Source organism: Penicillium solitum (genome assembly GCF_028829755.1).
Source record: "Penicillium solitum strain IBT 25940 chromosome Unknown utg000009l_segment0_segment0, whole genome shotgun sequence".
Lineage (NCBI taxonomy): Eukaryota > Fungi > Ascomycota > Eurotiomycetes > Eurotiales > Aspergillaceae > Penicillium > Penicillium solitum.
In genome coordinates this window covers 2656147-2678684 of record NW_027072128.1, presented here as the reverse complement: position 1 = coordinate 2678684, position 22538 = coordinate 2656147, and the positions used below count along the sequence as shown (strand labels likewise).

The window sequence follows — 22538 nt, the reverse complement described above, 5'->3', positions numbered from 1 at the left end:
CTTGAACTTGTGGACTGCCTGTATTGATGGTATCATTCTGTTATCACGACACGGACTAACTAATGAATTGGGGTTAGACGGTAACTACATATGTATAAAATGGGTCGTGGCCCACATATAGAGAGAAGCACTATAAGCGCAAATGAGATACACCTCAAGATTCCAACCGACCCAACCAACCCAACTCTAACTTTACCAACTTGTCACGCCGCGCTCACGATCAAACCCAGCACGCAACTGCTGCCCAGACTTGAGCAACTTGCCCTGCAAGACAGTATACCGAATAATATTCTCACACTCTTCAGGCCGCACACGCGCCAACCAGATTCCCTGCGCAGCACCCTCATTCTCGACCCGCCCCTCCTCATCCGCAGGAGCATCACGCTTGTACCAATCGAAGTCCCGACGACGGTACACAATCACATTGGCAGAGTACTTGTGTCCACCGACGTGGCTAATGAAGTAGATACCCACACCGCCAGGCCGCTGGTCGTCCATATCACGGTATAGACCGAGCGGACGCAGGTGGCGCTCGAACTCGCGGCGGAGTAGGGGTGCGGATTGCCCGCAGCGTGCGTCGCGGGTCCGCTGCGAACAGAGAAGGATTACTGCTGCGTGCGGACTGGAGTGGGACTTGAGAGATGTGGTTATTGATGTTGTGGATGGGTGTGGGAGGTCTTGTGGCGTGGGGTTTTGGTCTTGGTTTGCCTCTGTTGATTTTTCCGGTGACGGTGGGATTGCGCCTAGTGGCGTTGTTGTTGTCAGAGATCGGTTGACGAAGTTCTCGATCAGATCTGGGACTAGCTGTGGGGTGACGTGCTCGACGACAGTGAAGCTGGGCAGTAGGAGGACGTTTGTTGGCTGTTTGCCTGCGTCGGCCATGTGGTATTCATCCGGGACGGGCATGTTTGATGCTGACAGTTTGAGTCGCTGTGAAATGTTGTTGTTAGCTTCTGTGTGTGTATTGGCTTTGGCAGGTAAGGAGGGATGTCGGTGGATATTGTCATACCCCGTTGCTTGGTTCCAGTCCTCCCTTCTCAATGGCTTCCATGACGCTCCCTTCCTCGTCTGCCACATCTCTCACCCAATCTGACTTGCCCGTTGCAACAAGCATGTGAGTTGCCCATCCATTGACTTTTCCGTATAGTTCGTCTTGGTGATCGACATCGAATTTTGCGGGGTATTTGATTGTGCATGACGAGCAGTCGTGCAGACAGTCTTCGCCGTCTACTGCCGGATCGACGTTTTTGAAGAGCTTATCGCTCGACGAGATTGTTTGAAACCCCTCTGCAGCGAGGGCACTGTCGCCCACAGCATCGGTAGTGATATCGGTCTTGGAGGAGGCAGCAGAGACATTGGAGGAGTTAAAAAGGGAGGAAGTTCCTCTGCGAAAGAGATGCATTGTTACGGGATATGGATATCTTCTTCAATAGTCCAATAAAGGAAAAAAAGTCTGCCACTTTGGCCTCGTTTTCTTATGACACGCGGTCAAATGATAAATTGATCTTATCAATCATTTTGCAGGTTCGCCAAGACTCGGAATGTTTTCCGGCTGACTAAGTACACCCCCACTTCCAATGTTGGCGCAATTGAGTGACCAAATGGCGTTGCGCTAAAAGTAATATACAGGGTATGAATGGAATATTATCACTGCCTACGTCCAGCATAGTCAATTGTATACGGTAAGTCTGTCCGATCTCGGGGTTGCGCCAGGCGAATGACACTCCCTCCCGAACTGGCAGATTGGCCCGATGCCACGCGTCGTAGAGACCTCGTAGAAGGCGTGCGAAAAGAGCTTTGTGTCGCGAAGGATCCACTATCTGTGGACAGTTCCGAGGCGGGGCTCTGCATCGCGGGCGCAGTGTCATACCCGGACTGGGTTTCCCAGGTCGACACATTCGATGGGCGAAGGCTGTTACTCCGTATGGACCCCGGAGCTCCGTCATAACCATACGTCCCCACGGTATCTGTTTCTCCTTCTTCGTCTGAGGGCCCAATGACAGATTCACTATAAGCTCGTCGATAGCTTGCGCTGTCGCGAATTTCATCCAGGATCGGTGGTGCAAGGGATGTCATTCCTCTTAGGACTTCCGCGAAGAGATGCATCAGGTCGCGGAATTCTACCTCGTGTAGTTCGCGCGGCGAGAACCGGGCGTGTTCGTAGAGCGCAAGGAAATCTGCACCGAGTTCTGGCGGATAGATAGCCCCGAGGGACGTCAGATGGCGGATATATTCTCTCAGACCCATGGAGGCAGGGCGTTGTAATACTTCCACCACGCGTGTATCCGGGAGAGACTGTGTCGTAAGGTCGCCTGACGGATCGAAGTGGTATGTAGCCGCAGGCGCTAATGAATCGGCAGGGGCAAGGGAGACAGCTTTGGCTTCAATCAAGCTGGGGAGCTCCTGTATGACTGTGCGATATGGTAGATTCGGTAAGTCTGGCGAATTAGGCGAAGACCAGCCGGGGTGCTCGACATAGCCCCATGGGGGTCGTTCGGGGTCAATGAGAAGCGGGCTGTATTTTTGGAAGCTATCCTCGTCGGTGGATATATCGCGCGGGTGGGCTTGGTACGCGATGACGGCGCTGCGGACGAGGCCTTCCTTCACTAATCGCCGAACACTCTTGTTCACATCTTCCTTCTCCACGGGGATCCAAGCTTTGGGTATGCCAGTGAGTGCACTCCTATTTGTGTAGATGCGTGTCGCATAGATGAGGGTTGCAATGATAAAAGTTATCACATATGCGCCGATAATGAAGAAGACGTTGGTGAGCCGATGCGTCTCGTAGCATTGGTAGATGGCATCCGCCGGTGTGAGGATGATGAGGCAGAAGAGGATGATGGTGAAGAAGAAGAATCCGGTTGTGTTGAGAAACCGCTCAAGTCTGACTGCCATGGCTTCCCGTGTGCCGACTGCACGGCATTTGGGTGAAATTTAGCAGATCTCCGCCATGAAGCGTGAGGAGTGAGTATGACGGGGAACAACATCTACGATTCCGATAAGGATAAGATTTAAAGTTGAACACGTGATCTGCGCGGAGGAGGTACTTTCTAGTTCGGTGGGTTTTCGACAACAGACAATTGCCAGTGCTCACTTCGAGGGGATTCCTTTTGTTTCATTTCAGGTTCAGCAGACTGTCGTTCACCTTACGTCTTGCGACAACAAGCAACAACTTCTCCGGCCTCCGCCAGCTTCAATTGTTACACTCTTATCACATAACCCCTATCTCCGATATCCAAAAAAAAAGTTGCCGAGTCAACAAACTCACTGGAGGAACAAGCCATGGATCAGGTCAGGCCCGCTAGTGAGCAGCAGAATATGTTGCACATCCTGGTTACAGGAGCCAATAGGTACGAAACTTTCAATCAATTCATTAATCTAAATTTCCTATATTAATTTGGACCATTCGCAGTGGTCTCGGATTCTCTATTTGCTGCCGCCTTGCCGACGAGTTCCTCTCCTCCCACCCAGAGTCCGAATCACTCACCATAATATTCACAACTCGAAGCGCGCGCAAAGCCCAAGACACAATCCGCAGACTAGAAGCACACCTCCAATCAACCGCCCCCTCCGCATCCGCCGCCGCGCGCGTCCACTTCGTCTCCGAGAGCGTCGACCTCGGCGATCTCCGCTCAGTGCGCGAACTCTCCCGCAAACTAGTCCACACCCTCCCCCGACTCGACTCAATTGTCCTCAATGCTGGTCTAGGCGGCTGGTCCGGCATCAGCTGGCCCAGGGCCATTTGGGACGTATGCACCGATCTCCTGCACGCAGTGACCTGGCCCTCCTACAAGCTCGCACCAACAGGCGTATTAACAGGAAAGCAAACAAAAACCGAAGAAGAGCCCGCACTCGGAGCAGTCTTTTGCGCAAATGTTTTCGGACACTACATGCTGGCGCACAACGTGGCTCCGCTGCTGAAGCGGGCGCGCACGAACGGGCCCGGTCGTGTGGTCTGGGTTTCCAGTCTCGAGGCGACTTGGAACTTCTTTAAGGTCGATGATATCCAGGGTTTGCGCACCGATGCGCCATATGAGTCTTCTAAGGCTCTTACTGATATCCTCGCCCTGACTTCCAATCTGCCGAGTACGGCGCCCTGGTCGGTCGATAGCTTCTTGCAGTCCGAGACGGAGCTTGATACCCATGCTATTCACACAGATGTCCCCGATGCGACCCCGCGCACCTATCTCTCTCACCCTGGTATCTGCGCTACATCGATCATCCCGCTTATTCTCCCCCTTGCGTGGGCGATGGTTGCTACTTTCTGGGTTGCGAGAATGCTGGGTTCGCCCTGGCATCCATTGTCTACTTATCTCGGGGCTTGTGCTCCGGTCTTCCTCGCGCTGGCATCCCAGGCTGACGTGGAAGCGGCCGAAGAGCCTTATCACCAGGCCGGTGGTGGTAGAGCAAAATGGGGTTCGTCTTGCGGACGTCGTGGAATTGAAAGTGCGGTTTCTACTGAGGTCGACGGCTGGGGCCATGGAGGCGTTATCGGCACACCTGTTGTTGAGTCTGATCGGCTTCGACGTCGTAAGCGCGGCGCGGAAGATCTTACCAAGGAAAAGAAGGAAGAGTTCGAGGAACTTGGACGCCAGTGCTGGAAGCAGATGGAAGAATTGAGAATTCAATGGGATGAGATCTTGGATCAAGCTGAGGCTCGTTCCTAGAGATGGTCTCGAGGCAAAGAATGGCTTTGTCGAAGATTCACATATGCTTATGTCTCTCCCTCGGTTTCCTGCTGCTTGATTGATTCGAAGCAAGAACAGCTTCAATGACTGTATGTAAATGTATCCCTAAAACTGTATGTAATAATCTTCCAATGATACTTCTACAAAGATTGATATGAAACATCTCAATAATCGTGTTGAAGATCAACTAAACTTGAATCTTTTTTTTTTGCGAATTTCGCCTCCCATTATTTACATCAACAAAACCAGCCCCACGCCCATGTTCTCATTAAAACGGATATGGCATGATCTCCTTGCCCACCAATTGCCAGAAGACGATAAAAAAAAAATTTAAAAAACGGAATGAAAGCAGGTGGCCAAACGCAAGGGAGTGGGGATGTAGTGTGTAGTGACGAAGCCCTCAATATGTAGCACTAAAACGGGGATAACTTGGAAGGATAAACGTAGAGAGAAAACAAGACTAAAAGGGGTTATTTCTTGCAAAACAGCCGAAATCGCACGCTTTCACCATCTAGGTTTCTGAGTGAATTGATTATCGGAGGAAAGGAAGTTTGAGGGCGATAAACCGTCACGGAAGAGAGAAGACAACGCAGTAAACGACTCCGGTTCTATGCATCAAGGAGGGCGGACTGAAGGGTGGTATCGGCACAAGAGTTGAAGGGAGGTATTTCAAAAGGCATAGCGACGTGAAGGAAGAGGGAAGTAGGAAAGGGGGATTACATGATGATCGCGGGAACTGCATAAACTGATTAGTATAGGTTTGGTGGTGATCGACAGAAAGCAAGACTTACCATCAACGTTCTGCTTGATGCTCTTGTGGGGCAGAATCGAGCCACCGTTGACATACACCTCGTCGGCGATGGTCACGTCGTCTCCGAGAACAGTGACGTTCTCCAGACGTGCCCAGCGGCCAACGGAGCTGTTCCAGCCAACAATGGTGGACTTGATCCAAGCGTGGTCCTTGACCTTGCAGTTCTCCATCACGACGCAGCGCTGGAGACGGACACCATCGCCAATGACGACGTTGGGACCAATAACAACATTGGGACCAATACGGCAGTTCTTGCCGATCTTGGCGGTGGGGTCAACCATGACATTTCCACCGTACACGTAGGGCTCTGTGTGGGGGGCAAGCATCTGGGGCTTGCGCTTGGCCAGGGAAGTCAGGTACAGGCAAGTACCGGTGAGGAAATCCTTGGGCTGGCCGACATCCATCCAGAAGCCCTCGAGATCGAAGGAGTGGAGCTGGCCCTCCTTACAGATGGCGGGGAAGGTCTCCTGTTCGATGGAGGTCGGGCGAAGCTCAATGCGCTTGAGAACACTGGGGTTCAGAATGTAGATACCGGCGTTGATGCGGTTGCCAACGAATTCGACGGGTTTCTCGACGAAGCGGTCGATGCGGGAGGCATGGTTGGGCTTGTGGACGACGACACCGTACTTGGAGGGCTCGTCGACCTTGGTGACGACGATGGTGCCCTCTTCACCGTGGCTTTTGTGGAAGTCGGCGAGCTGCTTGAAGGGGTAGTCGCAAATAACATCCGAGTTGAGGACGAAGAAAGGCGAGTCATCCTTGCCCAGGATCTCCTCCGCCAGCTTGAGCGGGCCAGCCGTGCCCAGCGGTTCGGACTCGACGGAGAACTCAATGTTGACTCCGTATTGCTCCTCGTACTTCTTGAGGGCTGCGACCATCACATCCGGGCGGTAGTTGACGGCAAGAACGATATCAGTAACACCCGCAGCAGCCAAGCTCTCGACCTGGTGCAAGATCATGGGCCGGTTTCCGAACTCCACCAACGGCTTGGGAAGAGTGAGGGTCTAGAACAATTTAGTATCAGCATTGTCCAGTAGTGAATGAGACATCAATAAAAATATAAATAAAAAGGGATATTTACCAGAGGACGCAGACGGGTTCCGAACCCTCCAACAAGAATGAGAGCTGTAGAGGGGTTAGCGGGGAGAAGTAGAAGCATTGAATATACCACATACCCTTCATGATGAATTGAAATTGAAAGTAATAGGGAAAAAATTAGAAAAAAAATTAGGAAACAGAGAGAAGGCTAAGCAAAAGGAGAGAGAGACTCTCTGTTATTTAGGGAACACCTGGCCGTTGATGGATTTATTTTCGTCCAAGTGGGGGCACGTGAGTGGCGGTGATTGGCGCGGCCTCTGTTTGCGGGAAAAAGGGGGCCATATACTTCGACTTTCACCTGCTTTTGGAGCTGTTTTAGGGGGGGAGGGGATTGATTTTTTTACTGGATATTACATGCATCAAGTTATACGGAATATTCAAATGCAGATTGACATTCCTTCAAATTACACTCTAGAGATTTGACAGCTCTGACGCGTGCATCAAAGTCTCTTGGTCTCCTGAGGTCTCACTAGTTCAGCCATCCCCGGCCAATATGTCCAATGTTATTGCATGGTTTTTACCGGGGCAATGTAGATGGCACCCGCGAAACTAACCTCAAATTTCCTGTGGTCATGAGGTGTCGCCCCTGAAACTTAAGTGATAGGGGTGGTTATTTCCAACCGTTGTGTTGTAGTGGGGGTTTATTTCAGGGCTGTTTCCCCTCTCCCGTCCCAGATCCAATGGGCACTTGGGTACGGAGTAGTTACGTACGCAAAGATTCATAACTACATCATACATATATTTATCGAGCTAATATTTCATAATTACATATGTATACAAAGTATAAAGCCTTAAAGTATGAAAGCATGAAAGTATGAATTCAATTAAATCACCTATTGCGTATCCGGAGGTAGTCCACGTGGATGTGACATTCCAACCGGATCCGTCACAAACCGGAGCATCCAATTTCGTACTCGGCGAGCCTTGAGAACCGACTGATCATCCTGGGAGCTACCTTCTTGCATTCTACCCTGGTAAAATCCAACTGCATCCGTCACATCTACCGGTTGTCGATGCAACAGCTCGACCGTAGTCATCCCTCGGCGTAGACTTTGTCCATACACCCGATCTTGGAATGTACTGAGCCCGACGGTTCGGAGCAAAACAATGTCGCGGGGTCGAAGTGACGCCAGTGATCGACCCAGGCGATCCGCTTCATTGTTCTTGGCAGCGGTCGGCTTGTCTGGTTTGAGCCAAAAATTGACTCCAAACCCAGCCCGTGTTTCGTCTCCAACGACGAGCTCGACAAGGTCCAATTCGGTTTTCCATTGTCGCGTTACTATCCGACATGGGGGGTGAACTGCCAGCACCCCCACAATCATATTCACCGTCATCGTTTGCGGTGCGATGGACTGGATGTACCTGGCCGTGGGAAGATCTTGCAAATTGCTGAGGGGTCCAGGGATATGGAGGATACGAGGTGACCTCGGGATGTCTGACTTGTCCAGTCCCGTAAAGCTAGCCAGCATGCTGTCCTCACCCAAACTGCTCTCCTGCGTGGAATCTGCTACGTACATGTCTGAGCCAGCTACCTCGGAGGTTTCGTGGATGGCAAAGGAATGGTCGTAGAATTTAAGAATCGAATCTTCTGAATGCCCTTCTGCCGGTGCATCTGTTGCAACAGCCAGTTGATGTGAGATGAAAAAGGCTGGATCATCATAGTGTTGGGAAGAGTCGTAATTGTCTCCTAACTTATCGACTGATGGTGACCGTAACACTCTCCATCTTACAGGTGGTTGATCCTGGGATAGCTGTTGTTCTGGGCTCTCCGTATTCTCGTAAAAAGGAGGTATGGGTTTGTTGAGAAGCTCGTCTGTGTTCCAATCCAGGCTTGCTGCCAACGGAGATCCTACCAGGAAGATAAATTTCCGAGACATATCAGTCTGCATTGGACGGCAGAATATGCAGGTCGAGGGGAGCTCTTGCCCTTGAGAAAGACCGTAGGCCAGAAGGTCCCTGAATCCATTGAGCAACGGGTGTCACAGTGTCATTCTTAGGAGCATCAAGAGGGTGAATGAAGTTCAAATGATCGTGGAAGTCAAGACGTTGGGATTCGTAAAGACCTGGCCGCGAACCATGGGCAGCTTCTGTTAACAACACCGCCGACAACAGGTGTACCTGGTCCTTCCCAGCTACTAGTACCCCATTTACTACCAATTTGATCGCAAAACCATCCATGCATAGTTAGATCAATCATACGGCATTCTGCAATAAAATGTCGATTTCATTCCTTCATCGGAGTTTATGGGAGTTAATGACACTATAAAAAGCCTCCATTTATAGCGTGCACGTGCCATTTGGCATCACGTGATTATGTTACGGTCGCCCATTCGGACACAAGTGGCCGTCGCCATTCGCCGCATCAAAGCGGAGCACACTATCGCCTTCCTCTCTATCTTCATTCTTGCGTCAGCGATGTCAGTATCTTCAACTCGGGCTTAACAGATTCAATTTTGCTCTTCGGCTGTAAATTCGACCAAGAGGAGCACACGTCAACCCTCCCACCCGGCCAAGTGCCGCTGTATATCGGACAGTCATGGCCTTCCAAGTCCCGATCCCCATGCCTGTGAGTACCACTTCGCGATTTGTCACCCAGATCTCACAACTGACACAACCAACCTGCTACTAGAATGTCGCTGCCGTGACCTCGGATCTCTGGCCTTCAATGTATAACGTCCTGGTCGCCCCCTGGAAGCAGACCGGGCGAACTCCGACGACCAATCTCAGCGAGTCTCTCCAGCGCAATACTAGCCGACAAGGAAATGAGACAGTATGGCATAACCTATGATCAATTTGGCGCCACCCCATGCTGATATAAACAGATCTCTCAACGCGCGTCATTGCCTGAATACCTGGATGGCGTTACCATTGAAGCCCTACGCGCGGATATCGTCAGCCGGCCTTCGCAACAAACATGGTCGTCATTGCTGAACCGAAGTATGTTTTGGGTCGAGCGAATCACCTTGATAAATTATCCCTAACCATCGATAACAGACAACGCAATTCGGGCCACCTCATCTTTCTCGCCGATCAGCCATGCTATCCCCGGTGTTCGTTCATACTCGACTCTCACCCCATTCCGTCTTAACTCCCTACGCACCGCCCCGAAGGTCAACGGTCTTTCCAAGATACAGCAACAACGGTTCTTGTTCGGGGGGTCATGGCATCATGTACTAGCTCAGAAGGAGAAGGTCGCCAACAAGAGCCCGCACAACGCAGATGCCCAAAATGCTCTCTACTCGGCTCTTTTGCGTGCCAAAATGCCGAGCATAGTTATCGAACGACACCGGAGCGGTTATTTTGCAAGCGATCTCACAACTGAAGCATTGGTCCAACAGGCCCAGTCAAGCGTCGGCGCCACCGACGCTGGAGCTGGAGCTTTCGCCGGGTCAAACCACAATCTGAGCCCTGAACAGCTCCAGGCAGTCGGTCAAGCGGTCGCTGCTCGGGCTACTGGCAGTCAAATCGGAATGGGAAAACAAAACGGTACCGGTGCCAAGGACGCTCCTCTTTACGTTGTGGTCGACGAGTCTCTCGGAAGCACAGTGTTCCGCTGGGTTAAATTCTTGCTCATTTTCGGCTTTTTCACTTACATCTCTCTGGTCACGGTCACTATCCTGGTTGAAACCACTGGCGTTTTGAAGAACGTTCGGGGTGCGCAGGACAAGGAGGCCCAGCCCGAGCAGCAAACGGCTCGCTTCAGCGATGTGCACGGCTGTGACGAGGCCAAAGATGAACTGCAGGAGCTGGTGGAATTCCTTCTCAACCCAGATCGTTTCTCTTCCCTAGGTGGTAAGCTGCCCAAGGGTGTTCTCTTGGTCGGTCCTCCCGGTACTGGTAAGACCTTGCTTGCGCGTGCTGTTGCTGGCGAAGCGGGTGTCCCATTCTTCTATATGTCTGGATCTGAATTCGATGAGGTGTACGTTGGTGTTGGTGCCAAGCGTGTTCGTGATTTGTTCGCTCAGGCCCGTGGCAAGGCACCGGCTATCATTTTTATCGATGAGCTGGATGCGATAGGTGGAAAGCGGAATGAGCGCGATGCTGCTTATGTCAAGCAGACGCTCAACCAATTGCTCACGGAACTCGACGGATTCTCCCAGACTAGCGGTGTCATCATCATTGCTGCGACCAATTACCCTCAACTTCTGGACAAGGCACTCACTCGACCTGGTCGCTTCGATCGTAGGGTCGTTGTGGACCTGCCTGATGTCCGCGGCCGAATGGACATCTTGACACATCACATGAAGGAAATCCAGTTCGGTCCTGATGTTGATGTCGGAGTCATTGCACGTGGCACCCCCGGCTTCTCCGGTGCTGACTTGGAGAACTTGGTCAACCAAGCTGCAGTCCATGCCAGCCGTGATCGTAAGGCTAATGTTGGGTCGTTCGACTTCGACTGGGCCAAGGATAAGATTATGATGGGCGCCGAGGCTCGCAGTCGCATCATTCAAGACAAGGACAAGCTCTTGACTGCGTACCACGAGGCTGGTCATGCCCTCGTTGCACACTTCTCTCCTTCCTCCACTCCGCTGTACAAGATCACCATTGTTCCCCGTGGTATGGCCCTTGGTATCACCCACTTCCTGCCGGAGATGGATACTGTTTCAAGGAACTACACCGAATACTTGGCAGACATCGCCGTCTCCATGGGTGGCAAGGCTGCTGAAGAGCTGGTTTTCGGCCACGACAATGTCACTAGTGGTATCTCAGCTGTAAGTTTTACTGGTTCCCTATTTGTTTGTTTTTTCTCGATACTAACAGCCTCTTTAGGATATCCAAAGTGCCACCGAGACAGCCTTCACGCTGATCACCCGGTTCGGATATTCCAAGAAACTCGGCAACGTCGACCTGTCTACCAACTACGACAGCCTATCATCGGAAACCAAGCAGGAGATCGAGGGTGAAGTGCGCCGGCTTGTGGAAGAGGCCCGCGATCGGGCAACCAACATCTTGACCGAAAAGCGCAAGGAACTAGAGCTTCTGACAAAGGCGCTCATCGAATACGAGACGCTCACAAAGGAGGAGATGGAGCAGGTGCTGAAGGGCGAGAAGATCAGCAAACTGAAGTCCTCCCCTGTTGCGCCGCTGAAGCTTCCCGAAGCCTTGCAGTCGACCAATCTCAGCCCGTCTGCCGCGGCAGGAAGAGCACCCACGGTCAATGAATAAGCTCACCTCTACACATTCTGTAATCTCCCTTTTTCATTTTCATGTCTTATTTTCTTGCTGGCTCTACAGACACACCCACCTACCCAGTTTTTCGTCTCCATTGTGCATCCCGCCATCATTCGGGCGTCTATTGAAAATACCATATTTCCTTGGTTCCCTCTTTTCAATATCATGTCTCAGTCAGATCGACTCTAGTTGACTCTGGTTATCAGTTCGCCGTTTCACTGCGTGTGCAATACATTGAAGCTGGAATTGATCTCTGTACATATTCCCTGTACATTGTACGTGGTATGTCACAATCTATCGGTTGATTCAATCGTTGCCAATGTAGTAGGCAACGATGGTCCATTATCAAGAACAGAGCTCCACGGCCATATACATGTACACCGGATTTAAGGTCGGGTGAGTTCTAAGGAAGGTTGCGCAAAACTGTTACATAAGCCGAATGACTCGCCCACCGAAGTACCAAAATGTCATTCACGCCAAGTATACTATCACGATCTTATCAAAGCTTGACACAAATCCACAATGCTTATCTCCGCGGAAAATATCCAAAAAGATCTAGATTCGGACGTTGACCGAAGATCTGTTTCATCTTCTATGATCGGCAGCATCAACTATAAAGATCGGCATGTTTCCTTTTGCATTCAAGTGGTGTGAAAGCATTGATTATTATACCCCTCATAAATTGAAAGATGGCGGCCACTGAAAGTGGGACACCCTCCAACCCCCCACAAGATGAGACGAAAAATGCCAACACTGTTGTCAGTCGGGATGTTGAGGAAGTGACACATTCATATCGTCCAAGCAGATGGCAGAGTAATATCACCATAATCAGTTGTGTGAGTCTAATAATCAACCCACTTGAGCTTCACCTACTAACTCTCCCCAGTACATCGCCAACTTTAGCGATGGCTTCCAAAACACCCTTGCCAATCCTACAAATGTTATTTTCAAGCAGGTACTTGGAGCCGATGAATTTTCTTCCGAGATGAAAACTCGCATGAGCAACTCAGTCATCGTCGGAGCGATCCTTGGTGTGGTTGTTTTCGGATACACTTCTGATATGTTTTCACGGCGCGCTGGATTGCTCTTCACGTCCTCCCTGGTCGCAATCGGTACCTTGATGGCAGCACTGGCTCTACAGGTGCATCCCTCAAGCAATATGCTGTGGTATTTTGTTGTAGTTCGTGGAATTGCTGGGTTTGGTGTTGGAGGTGAATACCCTCCTAGTGCCGCTGCTGGCATTGAAGAATCAGACTGGGTAAGCATTTAGCCGTTCCCTCACTTTGGATCTATTCTCATGGATTGCTTTTAGATCATGCGCAAATACAGAGGACCGATGTTTGTGTCCTTTACAACTTTGATGGCCACAACCGCGGGCCCAATTTTGATGATCATCTATTTGATCACACTCATTGCCACGGATAACAACCTTGTTATCGCCTTCCACGCCATTTACTCCATTGCCACTCTCCTCCCAGTCTCAATTATAGTCTTGAGACTGTTCATGGTGGACTCGTCTCTGTTCCACTATTCCAATTTCAAGCGGCAGCCGAAGTCCTGGCGCCTTTGCCTCCTTCTTGCACGGCGTTATTGGTGGAGGCTATTGACTACATCGCTGGCATTCTTTTTGTATGATTTCATCAATTTCCCCAACAGCATCATGTCCAGCACGATCATCTCCTCCCTGGTCACAGATCACAATGTCCGAACAACTGCTATTTGGCAGGTCATTTTGGCAGTCTTGCCAGTTCCCGGCGTTGTGTTGGGGGCTTGGCTTACCAATGCAATTGGACGTCGCTGGACGGGAATTTTGGGCTTCGCTGGATATGTTGTGCTTGGTTTTGTTATCGGTGGCACATACTCGAAGCTTTCTCAGAACATTGCCGCCTTCGTTGTCCTGTATGGTCTGTTGCAAGCTTTTGGCCATATGGGACCCGGTGCTACCATTGGGCTTATATCTTCTGAGTCTTTCCCCACTGCCATGCGGTCCATGGGATATGGTGTCGCGACAGCCTTTGGTAGAACGGGTGCTGCTGTTGGCACTCAGTGCTTTACCCCCCTACAGGACCGTGCTGGCAACAGCTCTACCTTTTACTTGGCTGGTGGCGTCGCTATCCTCGGCATGATGGTTTACTACTTGTTACCTGAAAGTGGAGATTTGGATTTGGAGAAAGAGGATAAGGAGCTCAACGAGTTTCTTATGCAGCACGGATTTACGACTGATGTGAAGGGGTCATTGTGAAATTTTTATCTCCATAGGAGATTTCGCTATCTTTATAGAGCGACATGTTAGTGAGCAGGGCCCTAAGCGCCCTTATAAAGCGGCGGCACCTACAAATGTATGTTACGAAGTGAGCATCGGGTTTCAGGCCGTGCTTTCCCTTTTCGTTCTACCTAGGTAGCGCTTACCCCTTGCTTTTTAGTCCTAACTTTCTATAAGCGGTCAAAAGACTGACAGAACGCAGACGGGTGAAGCTGCACTTCATAGAGATTTGACCAGATTTTTCCCTCATGAATAGGCATTAGTTCTCGCTGTAACAGGGCCACTGCCAGCTCGAAAAGAAGGTCATTTATAAACACGGTCAGCAATGGCTGTGGGGGCTAAGCCAGCTAGTCTGCCGGGTGTGGTATGTACATACCTAGATATGTACATGTGGTCAATCCACTCTCACTATCCCCGTGACTTGATTTGTCGGACGTTGTTCGCCTCTCTGCTCAGTGCGGGCTCTATGCGGTGTCTCAGCCAGACCTCTGCGTAAGTTAGTGTTTGTATTGGCAAATGCAACAGCAGGTAACCGGTTAACTGTCGAGGATCAGACATGCAGAACGGAGTACTTTGGAGTGCTTCCAACCCATCACGCGCCTGATCGCCCTCTTTAGCCCCCCAAAGAAAGTACTGCGAGCTAGAGCAGCACAAGGCACCTGGGCAAGGCTATGGGAAGGCTTGGCATCTACCTGGGCCACTATTGTTTAATACACCCAATGTGACTATCCTTCTTCTTCTAGTACCCTGTTAGGTGCCTTTTTGATATTTCATGCCACTGCCGACCTCCCATGACACAACCTGCTATGGCACGACCTAGGCTAGTGTGGCGACCGCGATGTTTGCGGGCATTATTCTGGAGCGCGTCGGCTCTCCACTGGTGGACGGGCCATTCTATTCTACCGTGCGGGTTCTAAGTGGGAGCCCGACTAACTTGCTATGGACCCCGAGTCTGCCGTTACGCGGAACTGGCCTCTCGGTCCTGGTCGTGACCCTTATTGTACTTGAAGTCTCGGTAACCATAGCTGCGCAGTTCCTTTCCACTCTTCTCGTGGCCGACTTTGGGAATGGCACATATACACAAACCAGCAACGCAACGAATATCCGACTGTTAAATTATACCAGAGATCCTTTCCTTGGTCCGTGGTGGTCGATGCCTCCGGTGGCCGGCTGGACGTTTGCCGAGCAATCAGAACCGCCTATAGCTGGGCCCAAGTACGACGATACGGGTCACACATATCGCGCCTTCCTACCCTATCTAGAGGCGGCACAACGAAAATCACTACGCCATTTCCGGGGCCCAGTCCCAATAAGCGATCAACGGGTTGTCTGTGTGCAACCTACACTACGTGACCTTCGCCTCGACGCGCTCAGCCCAACTTTCCCACGTCTCTCCGGGCAGATCGCTATCGCTAACGGTACGTATCCGATACTACAGAGCACGGAGAGTCAGCCCTACCTGCCATTTACGTGTGCGTTGGCTACCTCGATGTCGATACCTAACCAGGAGCAAGGACTAACGAGCTTATGTTGGCCGGATTATGGCATGGAGTGGAAGGTCTTGGTTGAAGACCCTCTAGTGACACCCAGACCTATAGCCTACAATGGGAGCATGATTCCCGGCTACTTACAGGCATCCACAATGTTTATGCTTTTAGACGTCGTCTCGGCGGGTGTCCCCAATAACGGGACGGAGGAGGTCCGCCTCATCGGGAATAACGACACCAATAGTAGTGCCTGGGTGATGGTCGGAAACGGAACCGATGACTCTATGGTTCGAGTGACAACCTGCATGGCAAATCTCGGAGTAGATACGTTCACCGCGGGCATACACAGCAACTGGGAGGGATCTGAGCCCACTATGTCCTGGGACCAACCCATGCGGCGCTACGACACCGAAAGTATGCGTACCCAGCTGGGTGCAGTCCGGCCCCGGCAGCCACTAAACCACCGGGGCGTACTCGCTCTCGGCCCCCGCTCGGATTGGCAACCCTTGTTCTCCGATCCGGTGATCCCCGCCTCCATTTTGAATGGCTCCGACACAAAGCCGGTCAGATCCCGGTCTTTTCGCGCTTCCAATGCATGGAACTTCAAGGGAGCCCTTGCTCAGATCTTAATAAGAATGCAGAACGAGGGCACAATAATGGTTGACCCGGGTATTATACTGTCCCGGGACTCGCCCCCCGGTATCTACATCGCGCATGAGGTGTATACCAGTCTTTTCCAGGACACGTTAGAGCAGACGAAAAGCCCTGCTGTGGCCTTGCAGACGCTCCTCACGCTTTTCACCCAGATGGTCTATTACGATAAGTTGCTGCGACTCAATGGAACCGAGCGTGCTGAGACTGCCTTCTCGCACGCGGCGCTGATTCCCACTCAATGGACAGGGTTTGGGGTAGGAATGGGGCTGTTATTTAGCCACTAGGTGGTGATGGCCATTGTCGTGGGGCTGTTTGCGCGATACACGCGCCATTCTTTGTTAGGGAATCACTGGCAGGTAGTTTCACAGGTGTACTCGAAGGACACAGTGGCAGTTCTGGAGATGGCGGATCAGATGAAGGATCAGGAGGTCGAGCGTTGGGTCAAGCGCAAAGAGCGTGGGGAGGAGCTCTATAGTGTTGCGCTGGATGAAAGGGAGGACGGGTGGCGCTGACAGTTAAACATTCGGATTAGCCGGCGCCTTCCCATTGCGGGTGCCTATTGGCGGGGACTTCCCCACGTTATATCTAAGCTTATTTATATGGATGCTTGTAGTCTATGGATTCATGACGTAATGTATCTACGAACGCTTTGCCGTCATATCATTGAAAATAAATATCTCTTGGGACTTACATGAGTTCCATCGTTTCCATTTCATAATCCCCGATTCTATGAAAAATGTCTCGGAATTTTGATCAACTTCCACTTTCTTCCTCGGAAATGATATTTCCAGCCTCTCCGCTTTATCAAAGAGAGAGTTGCACTTGGGCAGCCCAGAAAGATCTGAAGCCCAAGATCATCGCTCGACCCTGCACGCCTTCGTCTCTGGGAGATTTGCTTTTTTTCTTAACTCATTCTGATCTGGATTGGGCGGTCCGAAGCACCGGGGTAGGGTCCTCATCTGCCAGCGATGTACTGATCTCATTGTCTGCTTTTGATAAATTCGAATACAACGCAGAAGACCAGACTGTGGTTATTGGCGCAGGACAAACCTGGGGAGAAATTGATCGAAAAGTCGAGGAAAATGCCCCTGGTCATGCTGGTACGTCTGGTTTTTCTTTTTCCGGTATACATAGTGTGCAAAAGGCTAAATAGAACATCGCAGTGGTTGGTGCTCGTTGCACATACGTCGGCGTCGGCGGCTCCATCCTCTCAGGCGGGATATCTTGGCTATCTTCTGAAAAAGGCCTTGCTGCTGACCCACAGAATATGCTAGATGCAAAGGTCGTCTTGACGGACGGTAGGATTTTGTGGGCGTCCACTGAGCCGGAATTACTTTGGGCACTGAGAGGTGGCGGTGGTAGTTTTGGAGGTTAGGCTAAGCTTTCACGGGCATTGGCATACAAACTTATCTGCTGACCTTCCATATATACAGTGTTGGTAGAGGTCATACTACGAGTTCACCGCTACCCGGACAAAATCTATTCTGGCCAAATATCCTATCCAAGGTCGGCATTTTCTGTCGTCGCCAAGGCCATTGGAAGATTTACCGCAGAATGCAACGATCCCAAGATGGCAATGCACATTTTCCCCCTTGACCTTGGACAAGGTCATTATGTTGGGGATGCTCCAAACCCGGGTATTGGTCTTCATGTCTTTGATGCACATGGAGAAACACACGGGAGAGGTACAGAGGGATTCCGGTGGGCTTTGGATATTGAAGGTGCCATTGATAACACAGGCTCTATGACACTGCAACAGTGCAACCAAATTTGGGGTAAGCGCATCTAAATGACTGATATTGTGATATGAATGAGCTGAATGAGCTGAAATCAAAAACCAAGATGGCCTCGAAGCTGCTAAGGGAAAAACCGCAAACTTCCAGTCTTGTCTTATCATTTCCCACGTCGATGAAGAACTCATTTCCAAGGCGTGGCACTGGATTGAGAACTTGACTCTGAAGGACCCATCTCTTTCTCTTGGAGGGACTTATCTCTTGATTGAATTTATGCAAAAGGTATGTAAGGTGTAATCCTAGATTAACTTTTCTAAACAGGAAACTGCGTTGCTGACATGGCTCTATTCCATTGTTCTAGCCAGCTTTTCATTCAGTGGATCCGACGCTACGAGCCTGGCCGGGCACGCGCGGTCAGTCTATTCTGCAAATTGGGACTGGTGCCCCATGTCATCTTGGAGAAAGCAGAGAGTTGGCATATAGGGAGATTAGAGAGGCACCGTCTTTTATATGTGGACAGGACGAACGAAGTGAATTGCAATATTTCACTCATTCGCTTGAGGAGTTCAATGATCCGAGAAAGGTGAGCAAAATTGGTTCTCCTCGATTGAATGGAAAACTGACAAGGGGATCAAGATATATGCCGAGAATTTTGAGAAGCTACAGGAGATGAAGCGGCGATATGATCCCGATGGTGGTCTGAAAGGACCGTTTTGGATTTGACTGAGGTGATTTATGGGATGGATGGATGTACTACATTAGCTAGTCTGTGTAAGATAGTGTCAAGTAATTGCGGAAATGAGATTATGTAGCCTAGGAGGTGGTATGCGTGGAATATATTGATTAGGTTGTATGCTTTATAAACAATCTACTCGGGATTTGAAGTAAACAGTGATCGGATTGTTTATTTCGTGTACAATATGGATATAGATTAGACCGTATATATTCCCCGAGGCACCAGATCCAAAAATAGCAAACCCTAAAATCCCCAAGTTTGGCTCTGTGGGGATGATGACTTCACCACGGCATCACCCAGGAACTGCATAAATCACTTCAACCTTGATTTGAAGCTTCTCCACCGTCATGATGTCATGGTTTTTGTTCGGTACACTATGTGATGAATACTGGTTTTTGGAGAGATGATATACAGTGGGAATGTTGTGATCTGAGTTTGATATTGCGTATTTGGATTCTGCGAGAACGCAGACAGTAGCTTTAGGTTGTACTGTTGAGTGGTAAAGATGACATTTAGAATTTTTTTTCTTCATTTCAAAACGGTTTGTATATACACAAGTGCTAAGTCGAGCTCATCCCAGAAGAGGAAACTGGCCAACAGCAAAAAAAAAAAAAAGGTAAATCCCCAGCTCATCTTCTGGAACAAACGACTCCCGTCATAAGGGTCATGATGAAGGGGGACACGGGCGTTGGCAGACGCCTATTAGGACGGACTTTCTAGTCTGTGGGAATTCTCTATATGTATAAATGGAAACGCGTGTCCAAATGTCCCCCCGAGAAAAAAAAAAACACAATCCGGGTATCCAAGAGAGGATATGTGCGATAGCCGGTTGATGTGATCTTCATGTAAGCCCCTCCTCTCTGTCTCTTGCTTCTTGCGCGTGTGTATGTATCGTGCATAGGATGAGATGCACAAATTGGGCCGCGGGGTCGATGAACCGGTTGCGGTCATCTCAAAAGGAATATGTATAAAAGGTTGTTTATTCGTCGTCATTGTGTTCCTCTCTGTCCTCGTCGGCCATCCAGCCACGTGACATCTCCACGGCCTTGGACCACTTTTTATACATGCGGCCGCTGGCTTTGACGGACATCGTGGGGGTGAACGAGGCTCGGTTGGCGCGGTTCATATGCTTAAGTTCGGAGAAATCTTTCCAAATGTTGATGGCGAAGCCGGCGGCGATGGCGGCGCCGAGGGCAGTGGTTTCGTGCATTGAAGGACGTTCAACGGGGATTTGAATAATATCGGCTTGGGTCTAATACAAAGGTAACAGTTAGCGAGATGATCTGGGGACATTAGGAAGGGGAACATTGGAACGTACCTGCATGCAAACGTCGGAGTTACTCATGCCGCCGTCAACAGCCAGTTCTGTCAAGCCCTTGCCGCTGTCCATTGCCATGGCGTCGAGAATAGCTTTGGTTTGGAAACAGGCCGCTTCCATGGTTGCACGGGCGATGTGTCCCTTTTGTGTATGGGCGGTGATTCCCCCTAGTAGATGTTAGCGATTAAGGTTCTGCAAGGCGAAGCACCGTGTTCGAGACTTACAGATAGTTCCCTGGGCATCATCGATCCAGTAAGGAGCAAAGAGACCACTGAACGCAGTGACGAAAATGCAGCCTCCGTTATCCGGCACGCTAGCGGCCAAATCGCTGACCTTACGGGAGTCGCGGAAGAAGCCGAGGTTATTCATTAGGAAAGAGACACCACTGCCCGCCACGGCCACACTTCCTTCCAGTGCGTAGACGGCCTTGCGGTCTCGCCCTAATTGGAAACCGACTGTGCCCAAGAGACCGTGCTTGGAGATGACCGGTTTCTCGCCCACGTTGTAAAGAAGGAAGCATCCGGTGCCGTAAGTGTTCTTTGCCATTCCCGGAGTAAAGGCACAGTGGCCGACCAAGGCCGAAGCCTGGTCACCCAGACAACTGGTAATGGGAACACCCTCCAGTGGCCCTTCGGCAACTTTACCGAAACCCTCGGGATCGGCTGAGGGAAGAATCTCCGGTAGACGGATCTTGGTCGGGTCAATGTCAAAGAACTTTAAGAGGCGATCGTCGTATTGGAGGGTTTCGAGGTTCATGAACATGGTTCGTGAGGCATTGGTCACATCCGTAACCAGACGCTTGTTCTGAGGACCACCGTTGAGGTTGTAGATAAGCCAGCTGTCGACGGTTCCGAATGCAGCCCGGCCATCATCATAAGCCGACTTGACATCGGGCAGATGGTCGAGCATCCACCGTAGTGTGACAGACGAGGGGTATGTAGATAGGGGTAGGCCGCAAATATTACGGAGTTCGTCGGCGCCGGGCCTTTCCTTCAGTTCCCGTACCAGGTTGACGGTACGGGTATCGGTCCACGTGATTGCGTTGTGCAGGGGCTCGCCGGTCTCCCAGTCCCAGACCAAGGCGGTTTCTCTTTGACTGGTGATACCAATGGCTTCGATGTCGGAGGTGGAGTAGCCGAGGGCAAGGAAGGATTTCATGGCCTCTTCGATACAGATATAGACCGATTCAACCAATTCGTAAGGGTCTTGTTCGTGCCATCTGTGGGGGTGCGGGGCAATTAATATTGAGTTCGGGATTGCAAAGGGAGGGGTTTTAACACCTACCCTGGGTGTTCATGAATCTGGTGGAATTCAGTTTGATATTTGGCGACAGGCACGCCCGTGCAGTCGAAAATGATGAATCGTGTACTCGTTGTACCCTGATCAATGGTACCAATGAATCGACTCTTCATTTCATCCTCGTCCTCATCCTGCAACAAAGAACGGTCTCCATCGTCTCTTTGCTTTGGACGATAGTTGAGGTTCAGTTGTTCCCGTTGTTTGTCCTCCACATGCTGGTGCACATGCTGTTCGGGGAGCTCGAAATCCTGGGCGGGTTCGGAGTCTCCGTCAAGACTCTCAAAGTCCAAATCGAATGGGTTGCGCATTTTCCAAAATGTGTAGAGAAAACAAAAAGATATTAAGAGAGAGAGACCGATTTTACTGTCCTCCAGGATTTAAAGAGGGGAATGACGGAGGGGGGAAGAGAACTACGAGGTGGCGGTGTTGGGATACGGGGACCAGCTCCCGTGGCAGAAAAGTGGAGCGTGACGTATCAGAGAAGTGGCCGGGTATAAAAGGTGAAATATGGCAGTCCTTTTTTTTCACCGTTATAAAAAAAAAAAAGGATGGAAAAAAAAAGGTGAAATGTAGAAATCGTTCGAATGGGAGAGGGGGGGAGAGAGGTTGAGGTTGTTGAAATGTTGAGGTCGAGTATGTATAAGAATATAAGTATAAGGGTGGGATAAGCAGGAGGGAAAACGGGAGAAACAAGAACGAAGATCTCACAGAAGAACAGAACCAGGGCAGGGCTCTTTATCCAAAGGGGTGGACTCTCTTAGAAAAAGCCCAGGTGGGGTGGGGGAAATGAGAAATCCGGTTCGGGGGATTTTTTTCTGATCAGAAGACCTCGTCACCTCCCCCACTATTTCCCTTTTTATGATATTTTTATGAGTGACCTAGGTACGGAGGAGAAAACTATACACTTGGAATAGACATTTGAAATCATGGATCGAATTCTGTATACTCCAGAGTCTATATCTTTATATACTTCATAGTTAATATATTCTCTATTCCATTCACTATCTATCCTATATCCCATCTACCTTATACCTTATACCATATACCACATACACTACTTACTCTCCAACCCCGTCTCTCCAAGCCTGGGCACTCCACAAGCCCCGTCGATCGTACACATGACACGGTCCATTTTTCCCCTGCGGTCCCTTTAGTCGTTCTAGAACCCCCTTTTTTTATTAGTCTACATTCTTTGCAGATTAGTTGAATCATTCCTATTCATGGAGAAAATCCGACTATCGGGAATAATTAATGATTTTCTTTTAGCGATATAGCCTAT

The 22538-nt window shown here is 50.3% G+C and overlaps 10 protein-coding genes across 10 annotated transcripts; 5 read left to right on the top strand and 5 right to left on the bottom strand.

Annotated features, from left to right (window-relative positions):
- Positions 1 to 188: 188 nt before the first annotated feature.
- N7455_012098 (sucrase/ferredoxin-like domain-containing protein) lies at positions 189 to 1482 on the bottom strand. The gene is made up of 2 exons (XM_040960850.2): positions 1010 to 1482; positions 189 to 930 (listed from the first exon to the last, which is right to left on the bottom strand). Exons 1-2 carry the CDS (start codon positions 1400 to 1402, stop codon positions 193 to 195), a joined length of 1131 nt encoding a protein of 376 aa, XP_040808701.1. The 5' UTR covers positions 1403 to 1482; the 3' UTR covers positions 189 to 192.
- Positions 1483 to 1647: 165 nt separating this feature from the next.
- Positions 1648 to 2895, bottom strand: N7455_012097 (uncharacterized protein; the record flags this gene model as incomplete). Its single annotated transcript, XM_040960871.2, has 1 exon — positions 1648 to 2895. One exon carries the CDS (start codon positions 2893 to 2895, stop codon positions 1648 to 1650), a length of 1248 nt encoding a protein of 415 aa, XP_040808730.2.
- Positions 2896 to 3282: 387 nt separating this feature from the next.
- Positions 3283 to 4667, top strand: N7455_012096 (3-keto-steroid reductase; the record flags this gene model as incomplete). The annotated part of the gene is made up of 2 exons (XM_040960833.2): positions 3283 to 3350; positions 3413 to 4667. 2 exons carry the CDS (start codon positions 3283 to 3285, stop codon positions 4665 to 4667), a joined length of 1323 nt encoding a protein of 440 aa, XP_040808696.2.
- A 737-nt stretch (positions 4668 to 5404) lies between these two features.
- N7455_012095 (mannose-1-phosphate guanyltransferase) lies at positions 5405 to 6681 on the bottom strand (the record flags this gene model as incomplete). The annotated part of the gene is made up of 4 exons (XM_040960861.1): positions 5405 to 5424; positions 5480 to 6503; positions 6581 to 6624; positions 6675 to 6681. The coding sequence occupies 4 exons, from the start codon at positions 6679 to 6681 to the stop codon at positions 5405 to 5407; spliced, it is 1095 nt and encodes a 364-aa protein (XP_040808720.1).
- Positions 6682 to 7430: 749 nt separating this feature from the next.
- N7455_012094 (uncharacterized protein) lies at positions 7431 to 8486 on the bottom strand (the record flags this gene model as incomplete). The annotated part of the gene is made up of 1 exon (XM_040960842.2): positions 7431 to 8486. One exon carries the CDS (start codon positions 8484 to 8486, stop codon positions 7431 to 7433), a length of 1056 nt encoding a protein of 351 aa, XP_040808725.2.
- Positions 8487 to 8982: 496 nt separating this feature from the next.
- Positions 8983 to 12020, top strand: N7455_012093 (i-AAA protease YME1). Its single transcript, XM_065606815.1, has 5 exons — positions 8983 to 9163; positions 9227 to 9367; positions 9420 to 9534; positions 9592 to 11309; positions 11368 to 12020. The coding sequence occupies exons 1-5, from the start codon at positions 9134 to 9136 to the stop codon at positions 11761 to 11763; spliced, it is 2400 nt and encodes a 799-aa protein (XP_065459981.1). The 5' UTR covers positions 8983 to 9133; the 3' UTR covers positions 11764 to 12020.
- A 438-nt stretch (positions 12021 to 12458) lies between these two features.
- N7455_012092 (uncharacterized protein) lies at positions 12459 to 14011 on the top strand (the record flags this gene model as incomplete). Its single annotated transcript, XM_040960819.1, has 3 exons — positions 12459 to 12605; positions 12656 to 13027; positions 13082 to 14011. 3 exons carry the CDS (start codon positions 12459 to 12461, stop codon positions 14009 to 14011), a joined length of 1449 nt encoding a protein of 482 aa, XP_040808704.1.
- Positions 14012 to 14870: 859 nt separating this feature from the next.
- Positions 14871 to 16685, top strand: N7455_012091 (uncharacterized protein; the record flags this gene model as incomplete). The annotated part of the gene is made up of 2 exons (XM_065606814.1): positions 14871 to 16427; positions 16458 to 16685. The coding sequence occupies 2 exons, from the start codon at positions 14871 to 14873 to the stop codon at positions 16683 to 16685; spliced, it is 1785 nt and encodes a 594-aa protein (XP_065459980.1).
- A 224-nt stretch (positions 16686 to 16909) lies between these two features.
- On the top strand, positions 16910 to 18629 carry N7455_012090 (FAD-binding oxidoreductase; the record flags this gene model as incomplete). The annotated part of the gene is made up of 6 exons (XM_065606813.1): positions 16910 to 17273; positions 17337 to 17543; positions 17607 to 17948; positions 18016 to 18188; positions 18268 to 18489; positions 18534 to 18629. 6 exons carry the CDS (start codon positions 16910 to 16912, stop codon positions 18627 to 18629), a joined length of 1404 nt encoding a protein of 467 aa, XP_065459979.1.
- An 809-nt stretch (positions 18630 to 19438) lies between these two features.
- N7455_012089 (glycerol kinase) lies at positions 19439 to 21801 on the bottom strand. Its single transcript, XM_040960870.2, has 4 exons — positions 21245 to 21801; positions 20185 to 21179; positions 19961 to 20127; positions 19439 to 19894 (listed from the first exon to the last, which is right to left on the bottom strand). Exons 1-4 carry the CDS (start codon positions 21565 to 21567, stop codon positions 19622 to 19624), a joined length of 1758 nt encoding a protein of 585 aa, XP_040808685.1. The 5' UTR covers positions 21568 to 21801; the 3' UTR covers positions 19439 to 19621.
- Positions 21802 to 22538: the final 737 nt, after the last annotated feature.

Coding starts and splice junctions, on each gene's coding strand:
- N7455_012093 (XM_065606815.1), top strand. CDS start 9,134: ATGGCCTTCCAAGTCCCGATCCCCATGCCT. Junction 9,164..9,226: donor AAGTCCCGATCCCCATGCCT/GTGAGTACCACT, acceptor ACCTGCTACTAG/AATGTCGCTGCCGTGACCTC. Junction 9,535..9,591: donor GTCGTCATTGCTGAACCGAA/GTATGTTTTGGG, acceptor CATCGATAACAG/ACAACGCAATTCGGGCCACC.
- N7455_012098 (XM_040960850.2), bottom strand. CDS start 1,402: ATGCATCTCTTTCGCAGAGGAACTTCCTCCCTTTTTAACTCCTCCAAT. Junction 931..1,009: donor GACTGGAACCAAGCAACGGG/GTATGACAATAT, acceptor AACATTTCACAG/CGACTCAAACTGTCAGCATC.
- N7455_012089 (XM_040960870.2), bottom strand. CDS start 21,567: ATGCGCAACCCATTCGATTTGGACTTTGAGAGTCTTGACGGAGACTCC. Junction 21,180..21,244: donor CAGATTCATGAACACCCAGG/GTAGGTGTTAAA, acceptor GCACCCCCACAG/ATGGCACGAACAAGACCCTT. Junction 20,128..20,184: donor TGATGCCCAGGGAACTATCT/GTAAGTCTCGAA, acceptor AACATCTACTAG/GGGGAATCACCGCCCATACA.